At 45.3% G+C, this 26,046-nt stretch overlaps 1 protein-coding gene across 1 annotated transcript in view; it reads left to right on the top strand.

The window, feature by feature from the left end:
• Window positions 1-7,044: 7,044 nt before the first annotated feature.
• OLFM4 (olfactomedin 4) overlaps window positions 7,045-26,046 on the top strand; it is a 35,458-nt gene continuing 16,456 nt past the window's right edge. The window contains exons 1-4 of the mRNA XM_068166500.1: window positions 7,045-7,125; window positions 10,151-10,228; window positions 16,964-17,116; window positions 25,437-25,646. Of these exons, the coding sequence (XP_068022601.1) occupies window positions 7,048-7,125; window positions 10,151-10,228; window positions 16,964-17,116; window positions 25,437-25,646 (519 nt within the window). The 5' untranslated portion in view covers window positions 7,045-7,047. The remainder of the gene's footprint in view (window positions 7,126-10,150; window positions 10,229-16,963; window positions 17,117-25,436; window positions 25,647-26,046) is intronic.

Raw genomic sequence — 26,046 nt, 5'->3', positions numbered from 1 at the left:
CCCCAACCCCCCACCCCTCACCCCCCCGGTTTGATTTTGTCTGAAGAAAGTTCAGAGAGAATTTGAAACTGTCACATCAGCTAGAATAAATACATTAGTTGATGATTGTTTGATAGATAGGACCAAGGTATAGAACCTACATTCAGTTCTTCATCCTGTCACTGGCCTACTAAGATGAGACAGGCTATATCCTTTCTTATGCCTTTATTTTTCCATGTTTAGTGTGGTGGTCTCTGTTCTTGTAATAGTTAAGTGCCTCTTACTCTTCTTAATGCATCTAATCTCAGAACACAGCTCTGAGGCAGGGAAACACTGTGTTTCCCAAATGTAGATGGGAAACTGAAATATAGAGGGAGGTCATTCTGCCCCTGTACTCAGCCCTGGTTAGGCCACACCTCGAGTTTGGGGCGTCTCAATTTAAGAAGGATTTGAGACACTTGAATGTGTCCAGAGAAGGGAAACAAGGCTGGTGAGGGGTCTCGAGCACAAGCCCTATGAGGAGAGACTGAGGGAGATGGGGTTGCTTAGCTTGGAGAAGAGAAGGCTCAGGGGAGACCTTCTTGCTCTCTACAACTCCTTGAAGGGAGGTTGTAGCCAGGTGGGGGTTGGTCTCTTCTCCCAGGCAACCAGCACCAGAACAAGAGGACACAGTCTCAAGCTGCACCAGGGGAGGTTTAGCTGGAGATGAGGAGAAAGTTCTTCCCAGAAAGAGTAATTTGCCATTGAAATGTGCTGCTCAGAGAGGTGGTGGAGTCCCCATCCCTGGAGGTGTTCAAAAAGAGATAGAATCATAGAATCAGTCAGGGTTGGAAGGGACCACAAGGATGATCTAGTTCCAATCCCCTTGCCATGGGCAGGGACACCTCACACTTGAAGCCATGGTTTAGTTAGTCATGAGGTGTTGGGTGATAGGTTGGACTTGATGATCTCTGAGGTCTTTTCCAACTTTATTGATTCTATGATTCTATGTCCAAACACCATCAAGTGTCTTTGGACTGAGCCAGCATCTTACAGAGAGCAGATGATCTCAATCACTGGTCTTTGCTCAGTAATAATCACAATAACCTCTGCTGTAAAACATGCAGTTTTGGGCTGCATTTGAGAAAGGCTCTGCTGAACAGGCCACTGACATGCAAAGGGTTTACTTTGGCAAGGACATTTTAATGTACAACTCCCACTGAAATCAAAGAGAAATTCTGTGCCCTGGGGACCTTGCCCTGGGTTACCCACTAGGTCTGCTGCACAAGGAAGTACTGATGGGTGCAGCTCTACAAAGATGAAAGATATTTTGCTGTCTTCTTAGGAAATTCCTGAATAGGTTCCTGTATGACATAGAAGTAAAGTTTCTCTCCTTTAAAATGCAAGCAATGAATCTGACTTATTTTTCAGATGAAGGCCTCTGCGTAGATCCAAAGAAGATATTTTTATTTGGTAATAATTATGCTTGGAGTATGAACAAAAATGTAGGTCCCCATTATCTGTGTGAGGCCATGTGCAAACAGAAATGCAAGAGAAATTGCCAAAGCACCTGATTAACTACCATTGCTTAGCTAATATTTGCTTCCTATCGCTGAACTGGCTTTTAAGCACACAAGAAAAGCTAGTGAGAAACTATTGTTCTCTGTGTGCTTTGTGATGACTAGCTTCTGGAAGGAACAGAGACTCACTGTTATCCTCAGAAAACAGGTTTTTCTCCTGAATAGAGATCCAGGATCCATACTCTAAGGCTGCCTATGCTGACTCTTACAAAGCAGCTTTCAAAACTGCACTTGCTTGCTGCACACTGGAGCCTGCAAGTGTGGCCATATGTGCTGCAAGGTTGCCCTCTCTGTAGCTGGCAGGACTCCAGGTGCCCTAGCAAGGCCAGTGGACTTGTACATGCCATAGCCAGCTGCCTTTTGGCAGTTTGCAGTCTGCCAAGGTGTTGCTGCATGGATGAGACATGGAGCAAGCTGCTCATCTAGGATCTGTATACATATGGATGTGTTGTCACTGTCAGGTTGATTTCCCTATTACTCTGTGTTAGACTTTCCTTTGAGGCTACATCTGTCCTGCTAAATGTATCCACCCCTTGAGAAGGAGGCCTGGCCCACAGGAAAGTGGGCTATTTGCACCCTGCTCAGAGCTGGTTTATTTACAGCATCCTGGTGGTTTCCCTTGTATCCCACATAGTAAAACACCTGTCACAGAATCACAGACTCACCAAGGTTGGAAGAGACCTCAAAGATCATCAAGTCCAACCTGTCACCACAGACCTCATGACTAAACCATGGCACCAAGTGCCACGTCATATCCCCTCTTGAACACCTCCAGGGATGATGACTCCACCACCTCCCTGAGCAGCCCATTCCAACAGATAACAACTCTCTCTGTGAAGAACGTTCTTCTCACCTCAAGCCTAAACTTCCCCTGGTGCAGCTTGAGACTGTGTCCTCTTGTTCTAGTGCTGGTTGCCTGGTGCTGGTTGTCCTTTTGGGTGTCTTCTGGGCCTTTTGACTCAGGTGTGATCATTGTTTTCTGGGGTGTTTTGTTTTGTTTGTTTGTCTTTAAGATTTTTATTTGGAGCAGCAGAAATAACCTGAGGCATGGGTTACTGCCCACCAGAGTGGCATTTCTGTAACAAGTGATGTGCTAGAAGGGCTTACAGCAGGAATTTGTCAGTAGGAGACCTGGTGGAATATTGTTGGAGGGCTGTTAAGGGTTGATAAGGAACAAACCCTCATCTCTGCCACCTTTTGGGATCTATCTGTTTCCAGGACTTTCCTCAGTTTCATATGCAGTTCATCTGGTTCACTCCAAAAGAAGAGGCTGGGAAGGAGGTGATAATTGTGCAATACCAGGATATCACAACTTGAAAGTACACTGGCATACCAGTTGTCTGCAATGTACCGGTTTGCACCTAAACTCTGCTCTGGAGTGTTTAAACACGGATTTAGGAAGGGCAGGTCCTGCCTGACCAACCTGATCTCCTTCTGTGATCAGGCGAGCAGCCTGGTGGGTGTGGGGAGGGCTGTGGACATATTCTACCTGGACTTCAGCAAGGCCTTTGACACCATCCCCCACTGCAAACACCTGGCCAAGCTGTAAACCTATGGCTTGGACAGCAGCACTCTGTGCTGGATTAGGAACTGGCTGGAGGGCTGAGCCCAGAGAGTGGTGGTGAATGGTGCCACATCCAGCTGGCAGCCAGCGACTAGTGGTGCCCCACAGGGATCAGTGCTGGGCCCCATCCTGTTCAATATCTTTATGATGATCTGGATGAGGGAATTGAGTTTATCATCAGTAAATTTGCAGACACCAAGAAGTTGGGAGCAGGTGTTGATCTGTTAGAGGGTAAAAGAGCTCTCCAGAGGGATCTTGACCAGTTGGACAGATGGACAGAGTCCAGTGTGATGTCATTCAACAAGCCCAATGCCAGGGGCTGCACTTTGTTCACAGCAACCCTATGCACTGCTACAGACTGGGGTCGGAGTGGCTGGAGAGCAGCCAGACAGAAAGGGACCTGGGGATACTGGTTGACAGCTGGCTGCACATGAGCCAGCAGTGTACCCAGGTGGCCAAGAAGGCCAATGTCCTGGCCTGTATTAGGAATAGTGTGGCCAGCAGGAGCAGGGAAGTCATTCAGCCCCTGTACTCAGCACTGGTTAGGCCACACCTTGAACACTGTGTCCCGTTCTGGGCACTTCAGTTTAGGAAAGATGTTGAGTTGCTGGAATGTGTCCAGAGGAGGGCAACAAAGCTGGGGAGAGACCTCGAGCACAAGGCCTATGAGGAGAGGCTGAGGGAGCCTGGAGAAGAGGAGTCTCAGGGCAGACCTTCTTGATGTCTACAACTACCTGAAGGGAGGTTGTGGCCAGGAAGGGGTTGGTCCCTTCTCCCAGGCAATCAGTATCAGAACAAGAGGACACAGTCTCAAGCTGCACCAGGGGAAGTTTAGGCTTGAGATGAGGAGAAAGTTCTTCACAGAGAGAGCTGTTAGCCATTGGAATGTGCTGCCCAGGGAGGAGGCGTTCAAAAAGGGATTGGACGTGGCACTTGGTGCCATGGTTTAGTAATTGTGAGGTGTTGGGTGACAGGTTGGACTTGATGATCTTGGAGGTCTTTTCCAACCTTGTTGATTCTATGATTCTAAAGCATGCAGAGGATAGTTAGCAGCCAATAACTGCTCTGGCGTGAGCCAGTCTGCTCTTTTTGGACTGGAGCTCAGGCACTGAACCCTTAAAGACATTGTAATTACATCTTCAGTCATTCCATTTCCTTGAAAGTATTGTGATTTACCCCAGGAATTCTCCTGTATGAAAAGAGACTGAGAAACCAGGTGCTGTTTAATCTTGAGAAGACTGAGAGGGGATCTCATCAATGTCTATAAATATCTGAGGGATGGGTGTCAAGTAGAGGGGGCCAAACTCTTTTCAGTGGTGCATAGCAATAAGACAAGGAACAATGGATACAAACATGAACCTAGAAGATTTCACCTTAACCTGAGGAGAAACTTCTTTACAGTGAGGGTGATGGAGCACTGCAACAGGCTGTCCAGGGCGGTTATGGAGTCTCCTTCTCTGGAGACTTTCCAAACCCACCTGGCTACATTCCTGTGCAGACTACCCTAAGTGATCCTGCTTTGGCAGTGAGGTTGGACCAAATGATCTCTGGAGGTCCCTTCCAACATCTAACATTCTGTGATTCTGTGACTGCTCTGAAGAGTTTCCCAGTATGAATCTGCCATAAACCTTAGCATTCCCATTTCCCTCCTGGAGCTGATTTTTCTAAGTTCCTTGTGCAGGAAATGGGTTTCATATGATGCAACATTGGTGCTTAGAAGTAGCACTGCTCCTGCCCTTACTTCTGCTCTCCAGCACCAGAAGGGAATAAGGTTTTCCTAACCACTTTCTCCACTTACACACAACTGCAGAATTTGTTGCTGACCCAGCAGATGAACTAAATCTGACAAAATGAAGAAAGAAAGGGCACTGCACTGATGATAACAGACACAGTAAAGGACAAGAGATGACATATTGTGGTCTAGGGACTTCTTGACATCTTTAGCAAGTGAGCAGGCATGACCATCCTCTTAGTCCTAATCGGAAGCTTTCTCCCAAACCCCAGACTCATGATCGTGGTGGTACTGGTTGAAGCCGGCTGAACACGAGCCAGCAGTGTGCCCAGGTGGCCAAGAAGGCCAATAGCGTCTTGGCCCGGATCAGGAATATTGTGGCCAGCAGGAGCAGGGAAGTAATTCTGCCCCTGGACTCAGTATCACTAAGGTTGGAAGAGACCTCAAAGATCATTGAGTCCAATCTGTCACCACAGACTTCATGACTAGAGTAGGGAGGACACTACTGCCCACTGCAGGCTTGAACTCACGACCTTCCCATTAAGGGTCTTATGCACTACCAACTGACACACACATCTGAGCCACATCAATAGACTCAGCACTGGTTAGGCCACACCTTGAGTCCTGTGTCCAGTTCTGGGCCCTTCAGTTTAGGAAAGATGTTGAGTTGCTTGAACGTGTCCAGAGAAGGGCAACAAAGCTGGGGAGGGGGTTGGAGCACAAGCCCCCTGAGGAGAGGCTGAGAGAGTTGGGGTTGCTTAGTCTGAAGAGGAGGAGGCTCAGGGGAGATCTTGCTGTCTACAACTCCCTGAAGGGAGGTTGTAGCCAGGTGGGGATTGGTCTCTTCTCCCAGGCAACCAGCACCAGAACAAGAGGACCCAGCCTCAAGCTGTGCCAGGGGTGGTTTAGACTGGATGCTAGGAACAAATTATTCACAAAAAGAGTGATTGGCCATTGGAATGTGCTGCCCAGGGAGGTGGTGGAGTCACCATCCCTGGAGGTGTTTAAGAGGAGACTGGATGGGGCTCTTTGTGCCAAGGTTTAGTTGATGAGATGGTGTTGGGTGATAGGTTGGACTTGATGATCTCGAAGGTCTTTTTCTACCTGGTTAATTCTATTCTATCTCAGTGATCCACAGAACTCTGGAGAGAAATTTTAAGTTCTCTTGCAGCAGTTGGAGGCTTGTAACTGATTCCACCAAATTGTTAGCTTGTTGGAAATGGGGAGCTCCCATGGTGGGTTGGATGCCTTGGGAACAGCAGGCAGCTCATTGCTTGTCATATGGTAGTGTGGTAGAGCTGGGGAGTGTGGGGGGCACACTAAACATTGCCTGCAGCCTTTTTTTATCTCTCTGGATCAGGGCTTTAGAGCCAGGGCAGTGAAAACTTTTGGGGTAAGTGATGCAGCTCCATGATAAGAGCAAGGCAGTAAGCCTTGATGGATAAGCATTGATGTATACACAGTGTATAACGTACAAGTAAGCATTTATGGGTACACAGCGTACAAGATGAAGCACACACAGGTGGCTGTGCTGCTACTCATGCAAAGCATGATTGCTCTGGCTGGAACAATGGCAGCAACAGAAATGTTAAGATGGGGGTCTCGTGACCTTGAGCTTTGGTGCCTTCTTTTCTTCTCATGTACAAGAGGTAACCTTTTGGGACTGAAACGGGAGAAGATAGCCTGTGTCCTCCCTGTGCTAAGTGAGAACTGAGGGAATTGATAGGCTGTAGATTCTGGTGGAATTTACTTATTTTTCAATTGTCTGCTGGTCTTGGAAATAAAGGAAGGATATTTTTGCTGTGTGAGCAGCCTGACCTGTTTTTCTCTGTACCTATAAGAAGTAATAAATACCGGTAAGACCTATACCGTCTGCATAACTTAGACATTTCCTTTCACTGTGACTCAACCACAAAAATTCTTACAGAATCCTTCTACATGCCTGTCCTAGCAAATAAACACCTGATGTTCTGCATAACCAAGATTAAGATTAGATACTGCACCATATGAGAAAGCTTTCCTGTTAGGAGATTTGTATGCTCTTTGTCCGTTAGTAATTTGTCACCTATTATTATAGGAGTTCATGACATCACTCATCCAAAAACCTGAAAAAATATCATGCAATTTCCTTAAGGTTTGGTTGGGGAAATCCCCAGACTCCACTATAAAAGACCTCCTTTGTCCCTTTGCTGTCACATCTGCAGGCTGAGAAGATGAAGCACACACAGGTGGCTGCGCTGCTCCTCATGCAAAGCATGATTGCCCTGGCTGCAACAATGGCAACAGAAGCGGTAAGACGGGTGTCTCATAACCTGAGCTTTGATGCCTTCTTGTCTTCTCTTAAATTTTATGCTGCTGAAAATTTTTTTAGGGTTGCTGGAAAATGTTTAGGAAAACGTTGAGATCTCTGCATGGAGAAAGTTTAAAGTATTCCTCCATCCTCCCCCCAACTAATGTATAGGGACTGGGTAATAAATGTAAAAGTGAGGCACAGGTTTAAAAGCAGAGTCAAATTCTGCCTTTGGTTAGATGAGTGCAACTCCCAGTGAGGATCTGAGTCGATGTTAAATGCTCTGTGTAGCTTCTAATTAATTAGCAAGGGGTTATAGCAGGAAAAGATCCACATCTTTGATGTGGAAGGAGTGGGGAGGTGGGGGCTTTCCCAGCTGCAGGACTGCTGTCATGACCAGGTACATGAAAGCCATGCTGGGTGATTTTAGTGGGGTGCTCTCCTTCCCCGTTGCTTGGGGAGGAAAGAAGTAAAAATCAAAGCTATCAATTAGGAAAAAAACCCCAACAAACAACCAAAACAAAAGCAACAAGAAAAGACAGGGAGGAAAGAAGAAGAAGAAGAGAAAACTTCCCCAAAAAATTAAGAAACAAAAATTACATTAGTGAAAGATTTGTTTTGGTTTTGTACCGCATTTTTTTTTTTTACTGACAAAAAAAATCTTTTTGTACTGTGTTAAATTATCAGAAGGAAAGTTTTGAAACAGTTTCTCTCTTCCAAATGAAGCAAAACTTTATTTTATGTATTTTTAATGCAAAATGACAGCCTCTTGGTATTTTTCAGTTAGGATCTGGGAAAAAAACCAAAACACAACAACTTAGTTTGGTTCCCGGTGACTCCTCCTGATTTGCTTGGTTTAGTTACCAACCAGAAAAATCCTCTCTGCCCCTAGCTATCATTTTTTTTGAAGTTTGGGGCCACTGTATAGAACAGACTAGACTAGACTAGACTAGACTAGAATAGAATAAGATAAGATATAGACTAGGATAGGGTAGGGTAGGATAGCATAGGATAGGATAGGATAGGATAGGACAGGACAGGACAGGACAGGACAGGATAAGATGATGTGGTGAAGCCCTGGAATGGGTTGTCCAGGGAGGTGGTTGGGGCACCATCCCTGGAGATGTTTAAACCCAGGCTGATGAGGCTCTGGCCAGCCTGATCTAGTGTGGGGTGTCCCTGCCCATGGCAGGGGGATTGGAACTAGATGATCCTTGTGGTCCCTTCCAACCCTGACTGATACTATGGTACTAGACTAGACTAGACTAGAATTAACCAGGTTGGAAGAGACCTTCAAGATCATCGAGTCCAACCTGTCACCCAACACTATATAATCAACTAAACCATGGCACCAAGCACCCCATCCAGTCTCTTCCTAAACACCTCCAGTGATGGTGACTCCACCATCTCCCTGGGCAGCACATTCCAATGGCCAATCACTCCTTCTATGAAGAACTTCCTATCATCCAGCCTAAATCTCCCCTGATGCAGCTTGAGACTGTGTCCTCTTGTTCTGGTGCTGGTTGCCTGGGAGAAGAGACAAACCCCCACCTGGCTACAACCTCCCTTTATGTAGTTGTAGAGAGCAAGGTCTCCCCTGAGCCTCCTCTTCTCCAGGCTAAACAACCCCAGCTCCCTCATCCTGTCTTGGGTCTCCTCATAGGCCTTATGCTCCAGACCCCTCACCAGCTTTGTTGCGCTTCTCTGGATACTGTAGGTGCAGGCAGTAAAGTCAGCATCTCCTGGGAAAGTGTTTGGATCTATTCAATCATAGGGACATTGCAAAAGTTAAGCTGGAGGTATAAATATATGCCCATAAGAGGGGGTTAGAAAGCTTTCTAAGGGAGACATTTCTCCTCAGCCTGCTTAGTTTTCAGTAAGCTAGTCTCCAGTTTGTGTTATTTACACCATTAGTGGTGCTCCCTGTCCTACCACTGTACGTTGATGCTGGCTGCCCCATTCTTGCTCAGTGTAACCACGAGCACACAGATGCTCCCTCAAATGGGTTTATTTGACAAACTGTCAGACAAAACCTTGTTTATGCTGTGCCCTTGAACAGATTTGCCCTTTTGCTGGCCATTTGGGCTTCCCCACCACTCCCTGGCTCAGGAGTGGGGCTCAGGTTGTGATTTAGATATGCAGAAAAACCCAGGTGTGAGCGTCCTGTTGTGGGGAAAGCCCATTTGATGCTCCATCTGTTCACCATTTGACATTGAGGCTGCCTTCCTGCAGCTTCCAGTTTGCCACACATTTTGGTGAGACCACACCACAAGTGACAGCGTGCTGCATCACCTCAATGCTCTGTGCTCTGTATACTGCATGGGGATGTGGTAGACATTAAGGGACACACAGTAAGTGCCAGGGTGACAACTGCTCTGCTCACTGTGACAGGAAGGCAGGCGCCTGCCACAGATGAACGGTAAAGGGGATGTATGTAGTCTTACTACATAAAAGTCTCCCAAGGTGCAGCTGTCTGTTTACTTGGCAGTGTGGTGCCCTCCCTCCCGGCACTGGAATGCTGTCCTCTCCATGGTGCTAGTAGCAGAGCGGGACACATGCCCCGGCCGTCACAGCTCACAGCCTGACAACTTGTTGTGAAAGGGGCAGTGAGTCCTTTGCTGAAAGGCTAGAGCATGAGCTGGGAGATGAAGAGTGGACATCCCTGCTGGGAGGACATTAGTATCCAGACTGAGGGCAAACGGGTACAGTACTGTCCTTTTAGAGTGCCATGAAATCTGTCAGGGCTGCCTGTCAGAGCCCCAGCTCACACCTCCCAGGCAGACTGAGCATCCCCTGCCTTGCACTAGTCACATAGAGCCTTTCTTCAAGAAAAAGTGTCTGTGAAGTGACACTGTGCCTGGGGAAATGTTAGCCACCTCAGCAGCAGATCAGAAAAGCCTCGTTTTAGAGTTGCTGGGGATGGCTCCCATAATAAAATCAAAGTGCCTTGGAGCTGCAGGCTGGGGGGCAGCTGGTAGGGAAGATGCAGGAATTCATACTGAAAAAGTCTTTCTTTTGCGTTTTAGACCCTTCATCCCGATACAACGCTTCAATACGTGACTCAGCCTGGCAAGACGACTGGCAACTTGCACACTCCCCCAAAGGTATAACCATTACTGTTCTTCACAGTATCACAGTATCACAGTATCACTTAGGTTGGAAAGGACCAGAAAAGAGCAACATGAGGAACTTGCATCCCGTTTGTTGAATTGTGCACAGTCACTCAGAGACTTAACTCTGACAGAGGTGCACCAGTTAGGCTTCCTAGGGAAAGCATTTAGGCAGTGTGTGTCCAGGATTTTAGGCAGTAGCAAATTCCTTAAATCATCAGTGCTGCTGCAATGTTATTCAATGCCATAAGTGACATCCTAAGGTCTGAGATTACCCTTGTGACTACTGAACCAGACCTCAGACATGAAACAGTTGAGGCCATAGGGGCTTGATGGCAATGTACCAAACAGTTTAATGGTGTCCAGAGAAGGGCCATGAAGATGATCAGAGGGCTGGAGCACCTCTCCTATGAGGACAGACTGAAGGAGTTGGGGCTGTTCAGTCTGGAGAAGAGAAGGCTCCAAGGTGACCTCATTGTGGCCTTCCAGTATCTGAAGAGGGCCTACAAGAAGGCTGGGGAAGGACTTCTCAGGATCTCAGGGAGTGATAGGACTAGGGGGAATGGAATGAAGCTGGAGGTGGGGAGATTCAGGCTGGAGGTGAGGAGGAAGTTCTTCCCCATGAGAGTGGTGAAGCCCTGGGATGGGTTGTCCAGGGAGGTGGTTGAGGCCCCGTCCCTGGAGGTGTTTAAGAGCAGGCTGGATGAGGCTGTGGCCAGCCTGCTCTAGTGTGAGGTGTCCCTGCCCATGGCAGGGCTGTTGGAACTAGATGATCCTTGTGGTCCCTTCCAACCCTCACTGATACTATGACACTATGATACACCTCCCTGGAGGAAGAGGAAGGCTTCTTTTCGACTGTCTTCTCATGTAAACCAGGACAGGACCTTGAAGCTATCTTCTGAGAAATGCCCACTTATGATTGCTAGGAGTAAGAAAATCTTGGTTCTTGTTCTACCTAGCTCAAATTTTATTAAGCTGTTTGCTGGTTGAAGGACTGGAATCTGATTTCTGTGCCTTCAGGTCCATGATCTGCAGGTTTCAGGGTTGGTTTCTTTACTTCTGTCAGTGACTGCTTAATCATGTGTTTGCTTTGGAGCAGGTTTAATGGGACAGATTTGCTCTGAATGGGCTTTTACTCTAATGTCAGAATCAGTTTGTCCAAAATACAGCTCCAATTCTTCTCTAGAGATAATAAAAACTTGCCTGGACATTGTCCTATGCAGCCTCCTCTAGGTGAACCTGCTTTAGCAGGGGGTAGCAGAACTGCATGATTTCCAGAGATTCCTTCCAACCCCAGCCCTTCCGTGATCCTGTGATCAAGTTGGAGACGACAAACTGCTTGACAGCAGGTCTTCATTAGAATATATTAGAATAAACCAAACCAGGTTGGAAGAGACCTTCAAGATCATCGTGTCCAACCCATCAACCAATCCAACCCACCCAAACAGCTAACCCATGGCACCAAGCACCCCATCAAGTCTCCTCCTGAACACCTTCAATGACGGCGACTCCACCACCTCCCCGGGCAGCCCATTCCATAGCGCAATCACTCTGTATAGAACTTCTTCCTAACATCCAACCTGAACCTCCCCTGGCACAGCCTGAGACTGTGTCCTCTTGTTCTGGTACTGGGTGCCTGGGAGAAGAGACCAACATCTGCCTGTCTACAACCTCCCCTTCAGGTAGTTGTAGAGAGTGATAAGGTCACCCCTGAGTCTCCTCTTCTTCAGGCTGAGCAACCCCAGCTCCCTCAGCCTCTCCTCATAGGGCTTGTGTTCCAAACCCCTCACCAACTTTGTTGCTCTTCTCTGGACTCGTTCCAGCAAGTCAACATCCTTCCTAAACTGAGGGGCCCAGAACTGGACACAGTACTCGAGGTGTGGCCTAACCAGTGCAGTATACAGGGGCAGAATGACCTCCCTGCTCCTGCTGGCCACACTGTTCCTGATGCAGGCCAGGATGCCATTGGTCCAGGCTAGCCCAGTGTGGTAGCTGGGATATGTGGAAGGACCTCTTCCGAGCAAAAGTTGAGTTTCTGGTTCCAGTAGAAGGTTTATATAGTTAAATGGGGCCACGAGTTTCTCTCTGACTCTCAGTAGCAGGGCCTAAATCACATTCACCTCCTTGCACAGCTGAGATGGCCTCTGCCCCTGCCATGGCCTCTGTCCTTGCTGCATGGTTTCTGTGGATCGCATTCTTTGTCTTAGGATGAGTGAGTAGCGAATTCAAAGCTGTGAACGCCACTGGGCTGGAAATTAAGCACTGAAATGGCTAGACTATTTTGAGAATGCAACCTTAAGTCCACATTTAGGCAGCTGAATAAATTTCCAGATTTTCAGAAAATCAAGTGTCTGCCAGCTGCTACTCTCCTTCTTGAAGTGAAGGGATGTGGAAAAGGAACATTTGTCATAGCTTAAATATATATATCTGTAACAGCTTAATTTTTCAGAGTAAAATGTTACTGTCAAGTCCTTGCTGTAGGTTAGGACACTTTGCTTTCTTTTAAGCATTCAGTGTAAATTGTTAAACTTTAAAAGCCATACAACCTCCATCAAAAGTAATTGCCTAACTCGTGTATTTTTTTCTGCAGGATGAGGTAAGTCATTTTTTGCTATGTGGTTGTCTGTTGTATGGTTATACTGGTGTTATATTTTGATCAGAGCACTGGCTGACCCAAGGGCTTTTAACTAAACAATGCTTCTTGGTCTTGTCAACATCGTGATCCCAATGTTTGTTAATGTCAGTGGAAGAATGGAAGCAGTCCTGTCTGCCCAGGCAGTTTGCTCCTCTGGGGAAACTGTCTCCTTGCTTAGATACAAGCTGCACTTACTGCAGTGAAGCTCTGCATTCAGCTTCCTCCTAATACAAATATTCCATATATAATGATGGGTTTTCATAGGGGTTTAAATGGACAAGTTGGAATTTTGGTGAGTGATCATCTCAGGAATGAGTGATTTAGGACATGGCACCACTGTTGAGCCTCCTTTTCTCCAGGCTAAGCAACCACACCTCCCTCAGATCCTCATAGGGCTTGTGCTCCAAATCCCTCACCAGCTTTGTTGCCCTTCTCTGGACACATTCCAGCAACTCAACATCTTTCCTAAACTGAGGGGCCCAGAACTGGACTCAAGGTGTGGCCTGACCAGTGCTGAGGACAGGGGCACAATGACTTCCCTGCTCCTGCTGGCCACACTCTTCCTGATGCAGGCCAGGATACCATTGGCCTTCTTGGACACCTGGGCACACTGCTGTCTCATGTTCAACCAGCTGTCAACCAGGACCCCCAGGTCCCTTTCTGTTTGGCTGCTCTCCAGCCACTCTGACCCCAGCCTGTAGCACTGCATGGGGTTGTTGTGGCCAATATGTAGAACCCAGCACTTAGATTTGTTAAATCTCATGCCCTTAGACTCTGGCCATGTGTCCAGCCTGTCAAGGTCCTTCTGCAGAGCTCTCCTACCCTCTAAGAGATCAACACCTGTCCCCAGCTTGGTGTTGTCTGCAAACTTACTGATGATGGACTCAATCCCCTCATCTAGATCATCAATGAAGATATTAAAGAGCATGGGGCCCAGCACTGATCCCTCAGGGACACCACTAGTGACTGGCTGCCAGCTGGATGTGGCACCATTCACCACCACTCTCTGGGCTCGGCCCTCCAGCCAGTTCCTAACCCAGCACAGAGTGTAGTGCTGCTGTGCAAGCCATGGGCTGACAGCTTGGCCAGGAGTTTGCTGTGGGGGACGGTGTCAAAGGCCTTGCTGAAGTCCAGGTAGACTACATTCACAGCCTTCCCCACATCCACCAGGCAGTCACCTGATCATAAAAGGAGATCAGGTTGGTCAGGCAGGACCTGCCCTTCCTAAATCCATGCTGGCTGAGCCTGATCCCTTGGCCATGCTGTAAGTGCTGTGTGATTGCACTCAAGATGACCTGTTCCATAATCTTGCCTGGCACTGAGGTCAGGCTGACAGGTTTGTAGTTCCCTGGCTCATCCAACTGGCCCTTCTTGTGGATGGGCACCACGTTGGCCAGCTTCCAGTCATCTGGGACCTCTCTAGTGAGCCAGAACTGTTGAAAAATGATGGATAGTAGCTTGGCCAGCTCACCTGCCAGCTCTCTCAGCACCCTAGGATGGACCCAGGATGTTCTCTCAGAGAACGGAGTTTGTGCGCTTGGACATTCTGGAATGCCATGAGATATATTTTCTGCTTCCTTTCAAGTAAAATGTCTTCATCAGTCTGTCATGAGTGAATTTTTAAGACCCATGGTGCTTGACTAACACAGATGAAACATCTTTTCATGCTATCTTCCAAAATGAGATGCATGCTGAGGTTTTTTTTTTCCTCTGGCTGCAGTAAAGTGGTTGCCGGAAGTGTGAACCGGGATCATTCCTACTTGCTGCTGTTCTCTTCTTGAGCTCACAGATAAAGACAGTTTTGCTGCTGGCCATCAGTTCATTTTCTGGGCTGGTTTGGTGGCGAGGAAGTTAGTTGAAATCACTGTGAAAAAGCAGTGGAGGAAGTGCCAAAATGTCAGCTTTCAGCAGATAGTTTTGTTGTTTGCTTGCTTATTTTTACGAGGGAAAGAGGGAAACACATGAATAACACTGGGATTTCTGCAAGGCAAGAGGAGAGATTATAGGAAGAAGTGGATTTAAAGAGCAACTCCAGCTTTAAACTATGCAGCTGCACTGAAGTGTGTGCCAGAATATTTTAAAGCAACATCAAATATCTTTATTAATAAATTCGTGATAGGTTTATGAACCAGGAAACATTTTGTGTACAAACAAAAAAGAACTGCTCCAAACACACTCAGTATTCAGCCTGGTGTTTATAGGGAATGATGTGCTTTGGCTGTAAATTATGGCAAGATCATGAATTACCAGCCCTGACCTTTCCATACACCATGCCCACTGCTCCAGTGGTGATGCTTTGAGCATGCAGATAACCAGGACAAGGCGATTCATGCCAATGGCATGGGCAATAGCTTCGCAATCTATCCACAAATGTGGATGGGCAGGCTGTGATATGTGGGTGTTATGTGAAGTATTTGGTAGCAAAATAAATATCTCTACCTTAGGCTGAGCCTGCATATTCAATTAATCACCTTTCAGTGGCACATAACTCAGTGCATATGCCTGTTTGCCAGGGCTGGCTGAAAATTTTCAGTTGAAGTATTTTCCTTTCCAGAGCATCCCCTGTTACTAGGTCTATTTGTGTTCTTTCATTTCTGTGGATGGAACTGACTAGAGAATCTGATCAATTCTGATTAGCAGACTAGCAACTATAAGGACCTAGGTTACTGCTTTATCATTTCCCTGCCCTTGTGTACTTTTCTATCAGCTAGAAATGTTGCTGCAATATCTTAGGAACATTGTTCCCGACACTGGGAAACTAAGGATTATTATGTGCCTCTGTTTTCCCAACAGTAAGATCTTTACATCAATATTTAACCGTTTTCAGAAAGATTTGTGAGGCCAAATCAAAAAGATGGCTAAATCTTGCTAGATGAGGGGATTGTGTTCATCATTAGTAAGTCTGCAGACAACACCAGGTTGGGAGCAGGTGCTGATCTGTTAGAGGGTAAAAGAGCTCTCCAGAGGGACCTTGACAGGCTGGACAGATGGGCAGAGTCCAACAGGATGGCATTTAACAAGTCCAAGTGCTGGGTGCTGCACTTTGGTCACAACAACCCGATACAGTGCTACAGGCTGGGGTCAGAGTGGCTGGAGAGCGGCCAGGCAGAAAGGGACCTGGGGGTCTTGGTTGATAGTAGGCTGAACAGGAGCGAGCAGTGTGCCCAGATGGCTAAGAAGGCCAATGGCATCCTGGCCTGCATCAGAAAGAGTGTGGCCAGCAGGAGCAGGGAAGTCATTGTGCCCCTGTACTCGGCACTGGTTTAGGCCACACCTTGTGTCCTGTGTCCAGTTCTGGGGCCCTTAAATTAAGAAGGACATTGAGACACTTGAATGGGTCCAGAGAAGGGCAATGAGGCTGGGGAGAGGTCTTGAGCACAGCCCTATGAGGAGAGGCTGAGGGAGCTGGGGTTGTTTAGCCTGGAGAAGAGGAGGCTCAGGGGAGACAACTATCTGAAGGGAGGCTGTAGGCAGGTGGTGGTTGGTTTCTTCTCCCAGGCAATCAGCACCAGAACAAGAGGACACAGTCCCAAGCTGTGCCAGGGGAGGTTTAGGCTTGAAGTGAGGAGAAAGTTCTTCACAGAAAGAGTTATTTGCCATTGGAATGGGCAGCTCAGGGAGGTGGAGTCACCGTCCTTGGAGGTATTCAAAAAAGGATTTGACTTGGCACTTGAAGCCATGGTTTAATTAGCTGTGAGGTGTTGGGTGCTAGGTTGGACTTGATGATCTCTGAGGTCTTTTCCAACCTTATTGATTCTATGATTTTGAGGTCTTTGGAAGAAAAAGGTGAAAAATGTCTAGTAACCTCTGCCTGGGGAGGTGGTGGAGTCGCCGTCACTGGAGGTGTTCAGGAGAGGACTTGATTGGGTGCTTGGTGCCATGGGTTAGTTGTTTAGGTGGGTTGGATTGGTTGATGGGTTGGATGCGATGATCTTGAAGGTCTCTTCCAACCTGGTTTATTCTATGTAATTCTATAATGAAGTCACGGGATTCATGGCTATCACAGCACATACTATTGCCAGACATTAGCTACTGATTCCACAGCAGAGTATTAACACTTCTTTTTGTTGTTCCTTACTGCTTTGTTATTGCAGCTCTTTACCAGCATGCCTGGCTCCGTGGATGACCAAGGAACTTGTCAGTGCTCTGTGTACCTGCCGGACCCCACCTTTCCCGTGCAGAAGGCTGAGCAATTGGAAATTATAGCCTCAACGCTCTCGGAGAGATTCGAGCTAGAGCTTTCTCAAGTAAGGTGTTCTTTTCTCCTAAATACAAAAGTTGTATCTTTGCTGAAAAATGGTTGCCCCTGAAAAGCTACAGCAGTCAGCACTTTTCAGTGATGTCTTTCAGAAAGCGGGAAAAGAGGGCTCTGTAAGAACAAGCAGAAGGGTGATTAAGTCTCAAATCTTTGACATTGTAGTGTGTCATACATTTGAATATCCTTAGGTCTCTTTTCTAGGCCTTTGCAGCTAGAGGCATATGGTATTATTTTTTTTGAGGAATGGTTATGCTTTTCCTCTTTTGGCTCAGCCTTACTGGCTTGTGATTGCTCCACGGAGCTGTAGAAAGCCGAGCCTCCTGCTCTTTCATGTGTTATTATTTGTATCAAGCCAGCCAGATTGTAAAAGGGAAATGAAGGGAAAGAGGAGAAAGGTCACCACAGCCCAGAGTGAAGAAGTAGGTGAATATTTGCCCCTTCACTTCTTCTGCTCTCACAGATTAAAAAAAAAATCAGATATCTTCCTTGTCAACATCTGAAGCTGTGGCAGTGAGACTGCTGAATTATGCATTGCTGCTGAAGACAAACACACCTTCCACTACTTTAGCTGCTCGTTGTATGCATTCAGACCCATCTTTGTAGGGACTTGGGCAAATCTGCACATGCTGCAGTGCACTGGGTGAAGCTGCCTGTGAAGACAGAAATCTGTATTTGGCTTTTGATAGTGGATAAATATTCAGGATTCAGATTAGGTGTCCAGCAGAAAATGTTTTCTCCAGGAACCAAGCATCTTAAGACGTGAAGTGTCCTTGAATTAATCAGCAGAAAAGGCACAGCATTAAATTATAAATTCTAACCATAAATATTCATAACCCTCCGCTGGTATAATCAAGAACAGATAAGAAGTTGTGCATGAAAAACACAACAACAGTTGAAGGCTCCTGTAGTAAGAGCTTTCAGTTCAGATTATTTGTTTTTAAAGAACTAGAGCTCACAATGTAACACATTCAGCTGTCAGCAGGGATATGAAGGGCAAGTTGACATAAAGCCCGGCTGCCTCCAAGCACAGGAGTTACCTGATTCTTTGCAGCATGGAGGTGTAGCTCAGAGTTAATGATCCATGAAAATCACTGAGATTTCAGGTTCCCACACTGCTCCTGCTGTGGTCAGTACCAGCATTTTAAGCTAATTGCACTGAGACAGGATCAGAGGGTGTGCTTCCCAGGCAGAAAGCTGGCATGATTCTTCAAGGTGTTTGTGTACCACCTTTCCCAGTCACTTGGCTTGGTGTAAGGAGTCTTTTACCAGAACTTTCCTTACACTGGAGCACATTTCCTTTACGATATGTGAATTACCTGCTAGTGCCATGCAGACCTGCAGAGCATCTCAAGTGCTGCTTGACCTCACTGTGTGGGCAATCTCAGATCTCCACTGAGTTCAGACATCTTACTCATATAAAGACACCGGTTACTGTAGATACCTAAGATTACATGTCCAGATCAGCGGCTGAAGTTTGCCTCTAAAATGAGGTCAAGCTGAATCCCCACCCACTTCAAATTCTAGGCTGACAGGTTGTATCAGCTGGTGTAACTGTGTTGTCATCCACAGCTTCCCAGCAGTACAGCGCAGCACAGACACTGACCTTGGCTTTCAATTCCCACAGCAGGCAGTGAAAATTCTTGACCTAACTCGGGCTTCCCTAAAGTTCATCCTGTCGAGACCAATCAACCAAACAGCGTTACAGTGCATCTAGTTAGAGAAAGTGTGATGCATAATTTGGTGTGATAAAGGCAAAGAGACACTTTGGGTCAGAAATTAAAACGAGCAGATTGCATTTTGCTGTAACCCTGTGTGTAAGATTTCTCAGTTGTTATGTTGCTTTTCCTCTAGAAAGAAAGCTGTAGACCATTGCCCTATCGATTTCTGAACTTAAGTAACCTGAGATTTGGTGATGCATGAGTCTGCACACTTAAAAATACTCCACTTTCCCAGCTGTGGAAAAAATATTCCTTACTTTAGTCATGATAATGCCCATAGAAAGCAGGAAATAATGAAAGCCAGGCTCTTATTATTGGTCATTATTAGAAGTGATCCTGAGCATATTCCCAGGGAACCACACTCAAACATAATCTAGTCTCACCACCACAGGGGTGGGAATTTCTGCTGAGTCTTTCCTTTTTTTTTTTGGCTCTGAGAATCTGTGTGTTAGCCTCTCTTCTAAAACCCCTCTGAAACTCGTGGGAGCTTTTCCTGGGTGAGAGTTGCAGGATTGGACCCTCTTCAGGATGCTTTCTGTGTGCGAGAACTTCCAGATAAACAACCTGATTGAATCGTTAACCTTTTGCCTGATTGTAGGCTAATTCAAAAAGCAAGGGGGTCCTTTTATAGAATCAGCAGGCAAGGAAGCTCACAGATAAAGAGATGCTCTCATGTGCCAGATGAGTACAAACTGTAAGCTGAAAATACCAGACTAATTTTTCCTCTGTCACGTCAACCTTTGCCAGCATAATTATGATTACAGAAGAAAATTAACCTTTCAAAGCCAAGTGGGAATTGGCTGTTCCTTTCAATAGGAAAGGGGAGAGGACACCTTCAGAACAGGGATGGATCAGCACATGATCCCAAGGAGAGTAAGAACTTCGATCACAATAGCCACAACATCCTCACATAACACAACCAGGAGGCAAAAAGCATGCTTGCCCTCTGCCAGAAACAATTGTTCTCAAAATAATTAACCTGTACTGGAATTCTGCTCGGTGTTGGCTTGCACACTGCTTGCCAGCCTTGCTCCTTTCAGATCTGTAGAGGTCAGGCCTGCCCAAAATTCTGGGCCCCAGTGACTGTGCAGTTGCTGGGTTTGTCACTTCTTTCATGTCTTTCCTCAGTCACGCCTCTCTCTCCTTCTCTCTTTCTCTCTTTCTTTCTCCTCTTTCTCTCTTTCTTTCTTTTTCTTTTCTTTCTTTCTTTCTTTCTTTCTTTCTTTCTTTCTTTCTTTCTTTCTTTCTTTCTTTCTTTCTTTCTTTTCTTTCTTTCTTTCTTTCTTTCTTTCTTTCTTTCTTTCTTTCTTTCTTTCTTTCTTTCTTTCTTTCTTTCTTTCTTTCTTTCTTTCTTTCTTTCTTTCTTTCTTTCTTTCTTTCTTTCTTTCTTTCTTTCTTTCTTTCTTTTCTTTCTTTCTTTCTTTCTTTCTTTCTTTCTTTCTTTCTTTCTTTCTTTCTTTCTTTCTTCTTTCTTTCTTTCTTTCTTTCTTTCTTTCTTTCTTTCTTTCTTTCTTTCTTTCTTTCTTTCTTTCTTTCTTTCTTCTTTTTCTTTCTTTTCTTTCTTTCTTTCTTTCTTTCTTTCTTTCTTTCTTTCTTTCTTTCTTTCTTTCTTTCTTTCTTTCTTTCTTTCTTTCTTTCTTTCTTTCTTTCTTTCTTTCTTTCTTTCTTTCTTTCTTTCTTTCTTTCTTTCTTTCTTTCTTTCTTTCTTTCTTTCTTTCTTTCTTTCTTTCTTTCTTTCTCTCTCCTTCCTTCCTTCCTTCCTTCCTTCCTTCCTTCCTTCCTTCCTTCCTTCCTTCCTTCCTTCCTTCCTTCCTTCCTTCCTTCCTTCCTTCCTTCCTTCCTTCCTTCCTTCCTTCCTTCCTTCCTTCCTTCCTTCCTTCCTTCCTTCCTTCCTTCCTTCCTTCCTTCCTTCCTTCCTTCCTTCTTCTCTTTCTTCCTCCCTCTCTTTCTTCCTTCCTCTCTCTCTTTCTTCCTCTCTTTCTTCCTTCCACTCCTTCTTCCTTCCTTCCTCTCTTCCTTCCTTCCTTCCTCTCTTCCTTCCTTCCTCTCTTCCTTCCTTCCTTCCTCTCTTCTTTGTTTCCTTCCTTCCGTTCTTCCTTCCTTCCTTCCTTCCTCTCTTTCTTCCTTCCTCTCTTTCTTCCTTCCTTCCTCTCTTTCTTCCTTCTTTCCTCTCTTTCTTCCTTTCTTCCTCTCTTTCTTTTCTCTCTCTTTGTCTTGCTCCTTTGCTTCCCCTTCTGTACTCTCCAAATGCATGCTGGAGAAGTGTCTGTTTGCATGCTGCAAAACCTGCTTTGATAAATACCAGTTGCAGGTAAATGACACAGTAAATGAGCATTGCAGATTTTTACTGCCCTTTTCATTCCACAAGGGTGACAATGCTTGGAAAGGAGGCAAAGAACTGAAGAATTCTTTTTTCCTATATATGTCTCACATGGCTCCATTCTCTTCCTATAAAGGGCTAATACAAACCCTATGCAGTCATTGTACCCTGCTTTAGTTTTCTGTGATAAATGTGGCAGCAATCAATGCTGGTTACTGGTTGGTATCCCTAAATGTGGGATATGCACAGAATTTCTGTGCTAGCCTGTCAGGAAACAACAGCCAATCCCTAGCAGGTAGATGCAGTAGAAGAGCAGGGATTACAAGCTGCTTAAATCTATCTGCCAAGCAACAGAGCAACATTGTGTTGCTTTTTAAACTGATATTTCTATACTACAGAAACTCCTAAGCCAGATCTGAGCAGGTGGAAATGTAGACACAGGACATTACAATGCTTGACACATGTGCTGGATTTGTCTGCAAAAGCAGTACAGACCTCTTTGAGCAGCACTGCTGAGAAAATTACATTTGTCCAATAATTTGCCAGGGGAGCTATTATCTTAAGTTCATTGCAATGCTGGTGTGGTTGCACAGAGCACTGCAGAGTCCTGGGGTAGTTCAGGCTCAATGTGTATGGATATCTCTCAGCAATATTCCCCTGGATGATGTTGACATGTCCTTAAATGACCTAAATGGTTGACTGAGTAAAAACCTTCTGATGTGGGAGGAGAAATTCAGGTCTGAGTCCTGCAGCACTCTTCAATCAGGGCTGAAATAACCACGTATTGCTTTGTTCTAGCCCTCAGCACTTTGTCCAGGCCTTTTGGACCATAGAGAAAACTCTGGATTCACAGATTTCTCACTAATGAGTAGCCATCATCACTAATTCCAGTAGTCTTTTTATATTAGCAGTTTGTAGATTTAGTCTGCCTTTCATTAATATTAGTACTGTGAGAAAGGTTATTAATACCTAGGTGGATTTCTTCATACCTCCATGATGCATATAGCTTCACACAGCAGTGCAATTTTACACAGACATGGGCTTGCTTTATGTTTCTCAGGCTGTAAGCATACATTCTCTCTTTTTCTGTTCTGCAAACACTAGACACACAATTTAAACACTGACCTTTAAAGGCTTTTTCCAGAAGACATTTTGTGAGGGTACCTTTCAATTCCATTCTGATTTTGATGACCAGTGAAAGGGGCATTTCTAAGGACATTTCCCAGTTCTTGCTCCTCTTCTTTCCCAAACAGATGATGGTGACAGATAGGACAAGGGATCCCAGCTGTCTATGATGCCTGGCAGTTTCAAGGAACTAGATCTATGTCTTCATATGTGATGACTTTTTGATTCTTCATTGTAACAAATAACTTAACTTGCCCTTACCCTGGCTTGAACTGGGAGATCTTGAAGGTCTCTTCCAACCTGGTCTATTCTATTCTAGTCTATTCTAGTCTAGTCTAGTCTATTCTCTAGAGCATCCAGTGTTATGAGGCAGGGTGCTTCGGCTGCAGCTTGTGGAAATTTGCCCAGTTTATATCAGAGCAGCTCTAAATCTGACTGCACACATTTAGAACAGAAGATCTGTTTCAAACTCTCATTTAAATGTGTGGGATTGAGCAGCCTGGTTGTGCTGTATATTATGTATATGCATGCAGAGGTTTGATAGTGGGTTCTTTCAGATTTATAGTGTAGTTGTGCCACTATTGAAAATTAAAGAGAGTCTTGTGTCTTATAGTTCTCCTTTGTAAGCTACATCAGTAAATATCTTATGATCTTAAAAGACCCTTTTTGCCCTTCATGAATTTTTATACCATGGGCTGCCATACCGCCTCTTTGGTAGACAAGACAGTGAGTAAAAAGTCAAAACCATTATTTGATACGTGTGGGTTTTGAGGTCTCTGTCACAGGGGCTGCTGGCAAAAAAGGAAAATGAAGGTCCATGTTCCTCACACCATGACAGGATGCTGGGTTGCATCAAGAAGTGCATTACCAGTAGAGATAAAGGAGTCATTGTCCCACTCTACTCAGTGCTTGTCAGACCACAGCTGAAGTACTGCATGCAGTTTTGGTCCCCACTGTACAAATAAAGAAGTGGACAACCTGGAAAGTGTCCAGAGAAGAGCCACAAGAATGATCAGGAGACTGGGGGACTTGCTATATGAGCAAGGGTTTTTTCAGCCTTGAGAAGAGAAGGCTTAGGGGAGCCCTTATTGCCACATACTGGTACATAAAGGGTGGCTACGAGGAAGATGGAGATTCCCTTTTCACAAGGAGTCACATGGAAAAGACAAAGGGCACTGGGTACAAGTTACTCCTGGGGAGATTCTGACTGGAATCCAGAAGAAAATGCTTCATCATGGGAACAGTTAGATATTGGAACAATCAGAGAAGCAGTGGATTCCCCTACACTGGCCAGTTTTAAGGCAGCTTGACAAGGTGCTGAGCCATCTCATTTAAACTACACTATCACCTAGAAAGGTTGGACCAGAAGATCATGTGGGTCCAATCAAACATGGCATTCTGTGATTTTAGATGCCATTCCAGAGACAATGGGGGGAAAATACTGACTTTCATCTCATATTAAGATAACACAAGAACAGTTGAGAGGATGTGGGCTGAAAATCCTTCAGTTGAAGAAATAATAGTTATGGAAATCATAGCGCTGTAGACAGAGGGCCTTGAGCTGCAAATAACATCTAAGAGTATAGACATGGAGCTACTGGTGCAGTAAACCAAATATATTTATTCCTACTTCTTAGCTTCTGTGGTATAATTATATTTATTTAAGAGAAAGGAGATGAGAATTTAATGAAGCATATGGGAGAGAAATTGCCTATCTTTCCTGAAGTTTCAGGGAATTAACATAGAATCATAGAATCAATAAGACTGGAAAAGACCTCAAGGATCACCAGGTCCAACCTGTCACCGAAGACCATGGCCCCATTTCCCAAGGAATGCCCAAATCCATGTAATATTCTCAACAGTCTGCATCACAATGCTGGGCTGTGACCTTTACCTCAGCAGATACCTTTGTGAGCTGAAAACATATTTATCTGGACAACTGTTTAATGGGTCAAAGGCTGAGAAGGCTGCTGTGTAAACTACTTTTGCTGAGGCCTGCAATATATTTTACAGCTTCATGTAAACAAGCTTTATGTTTAAACACTTCCTCCGTGCCCAAAACACAAACCTCAAACCACTCCTGCCAACTTTTGAGACAAGTCGAATATACACAGGGTAAAATCCCATTTGGATCCAGAGTAATAGGAAATGGTGCCAAAACCCCCACGGGAATCCTTTATTGCATTTTTTTTTCAGCCTCCTTGGGTGGCTTTTGTGAGATAATACACTGCAGATTCCCTAATAAAATTTTCACCAATGTAAGTTCTTGGCATACTGAGTATAAAACTAGCTCACAGAGACAATATTGGCAAAGAATGGGAAAAAAAAAAAGGGAAGAGTGAGAGTAAAATTCTGCCTTCAGATACCCCCAGGCTTTCCTGAGGGGGACTTTGTGAGACTGCCAAACATAAATGAGGGTTAAATTTCACAGTTTTTATGAATGTGATGACAATTTCATTTGTGTAGTCTACATGAAGAAACTCTACACAGAGAGAGTGATTGGCCATTGGATTGGGCTGGCCAGGGAGGTGGTGGGTTCACCATCATTGGAGGTGTTTAGAAGAGGACTTGATGGGGTGCTTGGTTGCAAGGTTTAGTTGATTAGGTGGTGTTGGATGATAGGTTGGACATGATGATCTGGAAGGTCTCTTCCAACCTGGTTCGGTTCTGTTCTGTTCTATTCTATTCTATTCTATTCTATTCTATTCTATTCTATTCTATTCTATTCTATTCTATTCTATTCTATTCTATTCTATTCTATTCTATTCTATTCTATTCTATTCTATTCCATTCCACTCCAATCCATTCCATTCCACTCTACTCCATTCCATTCCATTCCATTCCATTCCATTCCATTCCATTCCACTCCACTCCACTCCATTCCATCCCATCCCATCTCGTTCCATTCCATTCCATTCCATTCCATTCCATTCCATTCCATTCCATTCCATTCCATTCCACCCTATCCTATCCTATCCTATCCTATCCTATCCTATCCTATCCTATTCCATTCCACTTTATATATCAATTAGGTATGTGGAAGTTATGCATTGGTTGCTCAGAAACAAAATAAAGATGGCTAAAAGGCTTCTCTTATTTGCTAACCTGGACTTGACTATGGACCTTTTTCCCTGTCTTTCTTTAAGGTCAGAGAGTACGCAAGAAAAATTGAACTGTATCAGCAGCGAATCCATAATCTAACCATCAGAGTGGAGTACATGGAGACCGGCATATCTTTCACAGAACTGGACTTCCAGTTACTCAAAGTGGAAATAAGCGACCTAGAGAGGCTGGTCACACAGCTGAAATCCAGCCTCGTTGGAAGCAATGTCATCGTTGAGCAAATATTTTTGGAGGTATTGCCTTAATTTGTCACAGAGGGTTCAAATATACAGATAGTCTGCTCCTCTTGGTGTTTGGATTGAGGAAATGCAGCCTGTCTCTGCTGCAGCCAGAGGAAAGCTCTTCATGTAGGAAGGATGTTGACTTGCTAAAACGAGTCCAGAGAAGGGCAGCAAAGTTGGTGAGGGGTTTGCAACACAAGCCCTATGAGGAGAGGCTGAGGGAGCTGGGGTTGCTTAGCCTGGAGAAGAGGAGACTCAGGGGTGACCTTATTGCTCTCTACCTGAAGGGAGGTTGTAGACAGGTGGATGTTGGCCTCTTCTCCCAGGCAGCCACTACCAGAACAAGAGGACACAGTCTCAGACTGCACCAGGGGAGGTTTAGGCTGGATGTTAGGAAGAAGTTCTATACAGA

This window comes from Melanerpes formicivorus, unplaced genomic scaffold, assembly GCF_026170545.1.
Source record: "Melanerpes formicivorus ecotype bairdi unplaced genomic scaffold, bMelFor1.0.p_v2 SCAF_101, whole genome shotgun sequence".
NCBI classification, from domain to species: domain Eukaryota; kingdom Metazoa; phylum Chordata; class Aves; order Piciformes; family Picidae; genus Melanerpes; species Melanerpes formicivorus.
The sequence above is the reverse complement of the archived record's forward strand: the minus strand, read 5'-3'. Positions and strand labels throughout refer to the sequence as shown.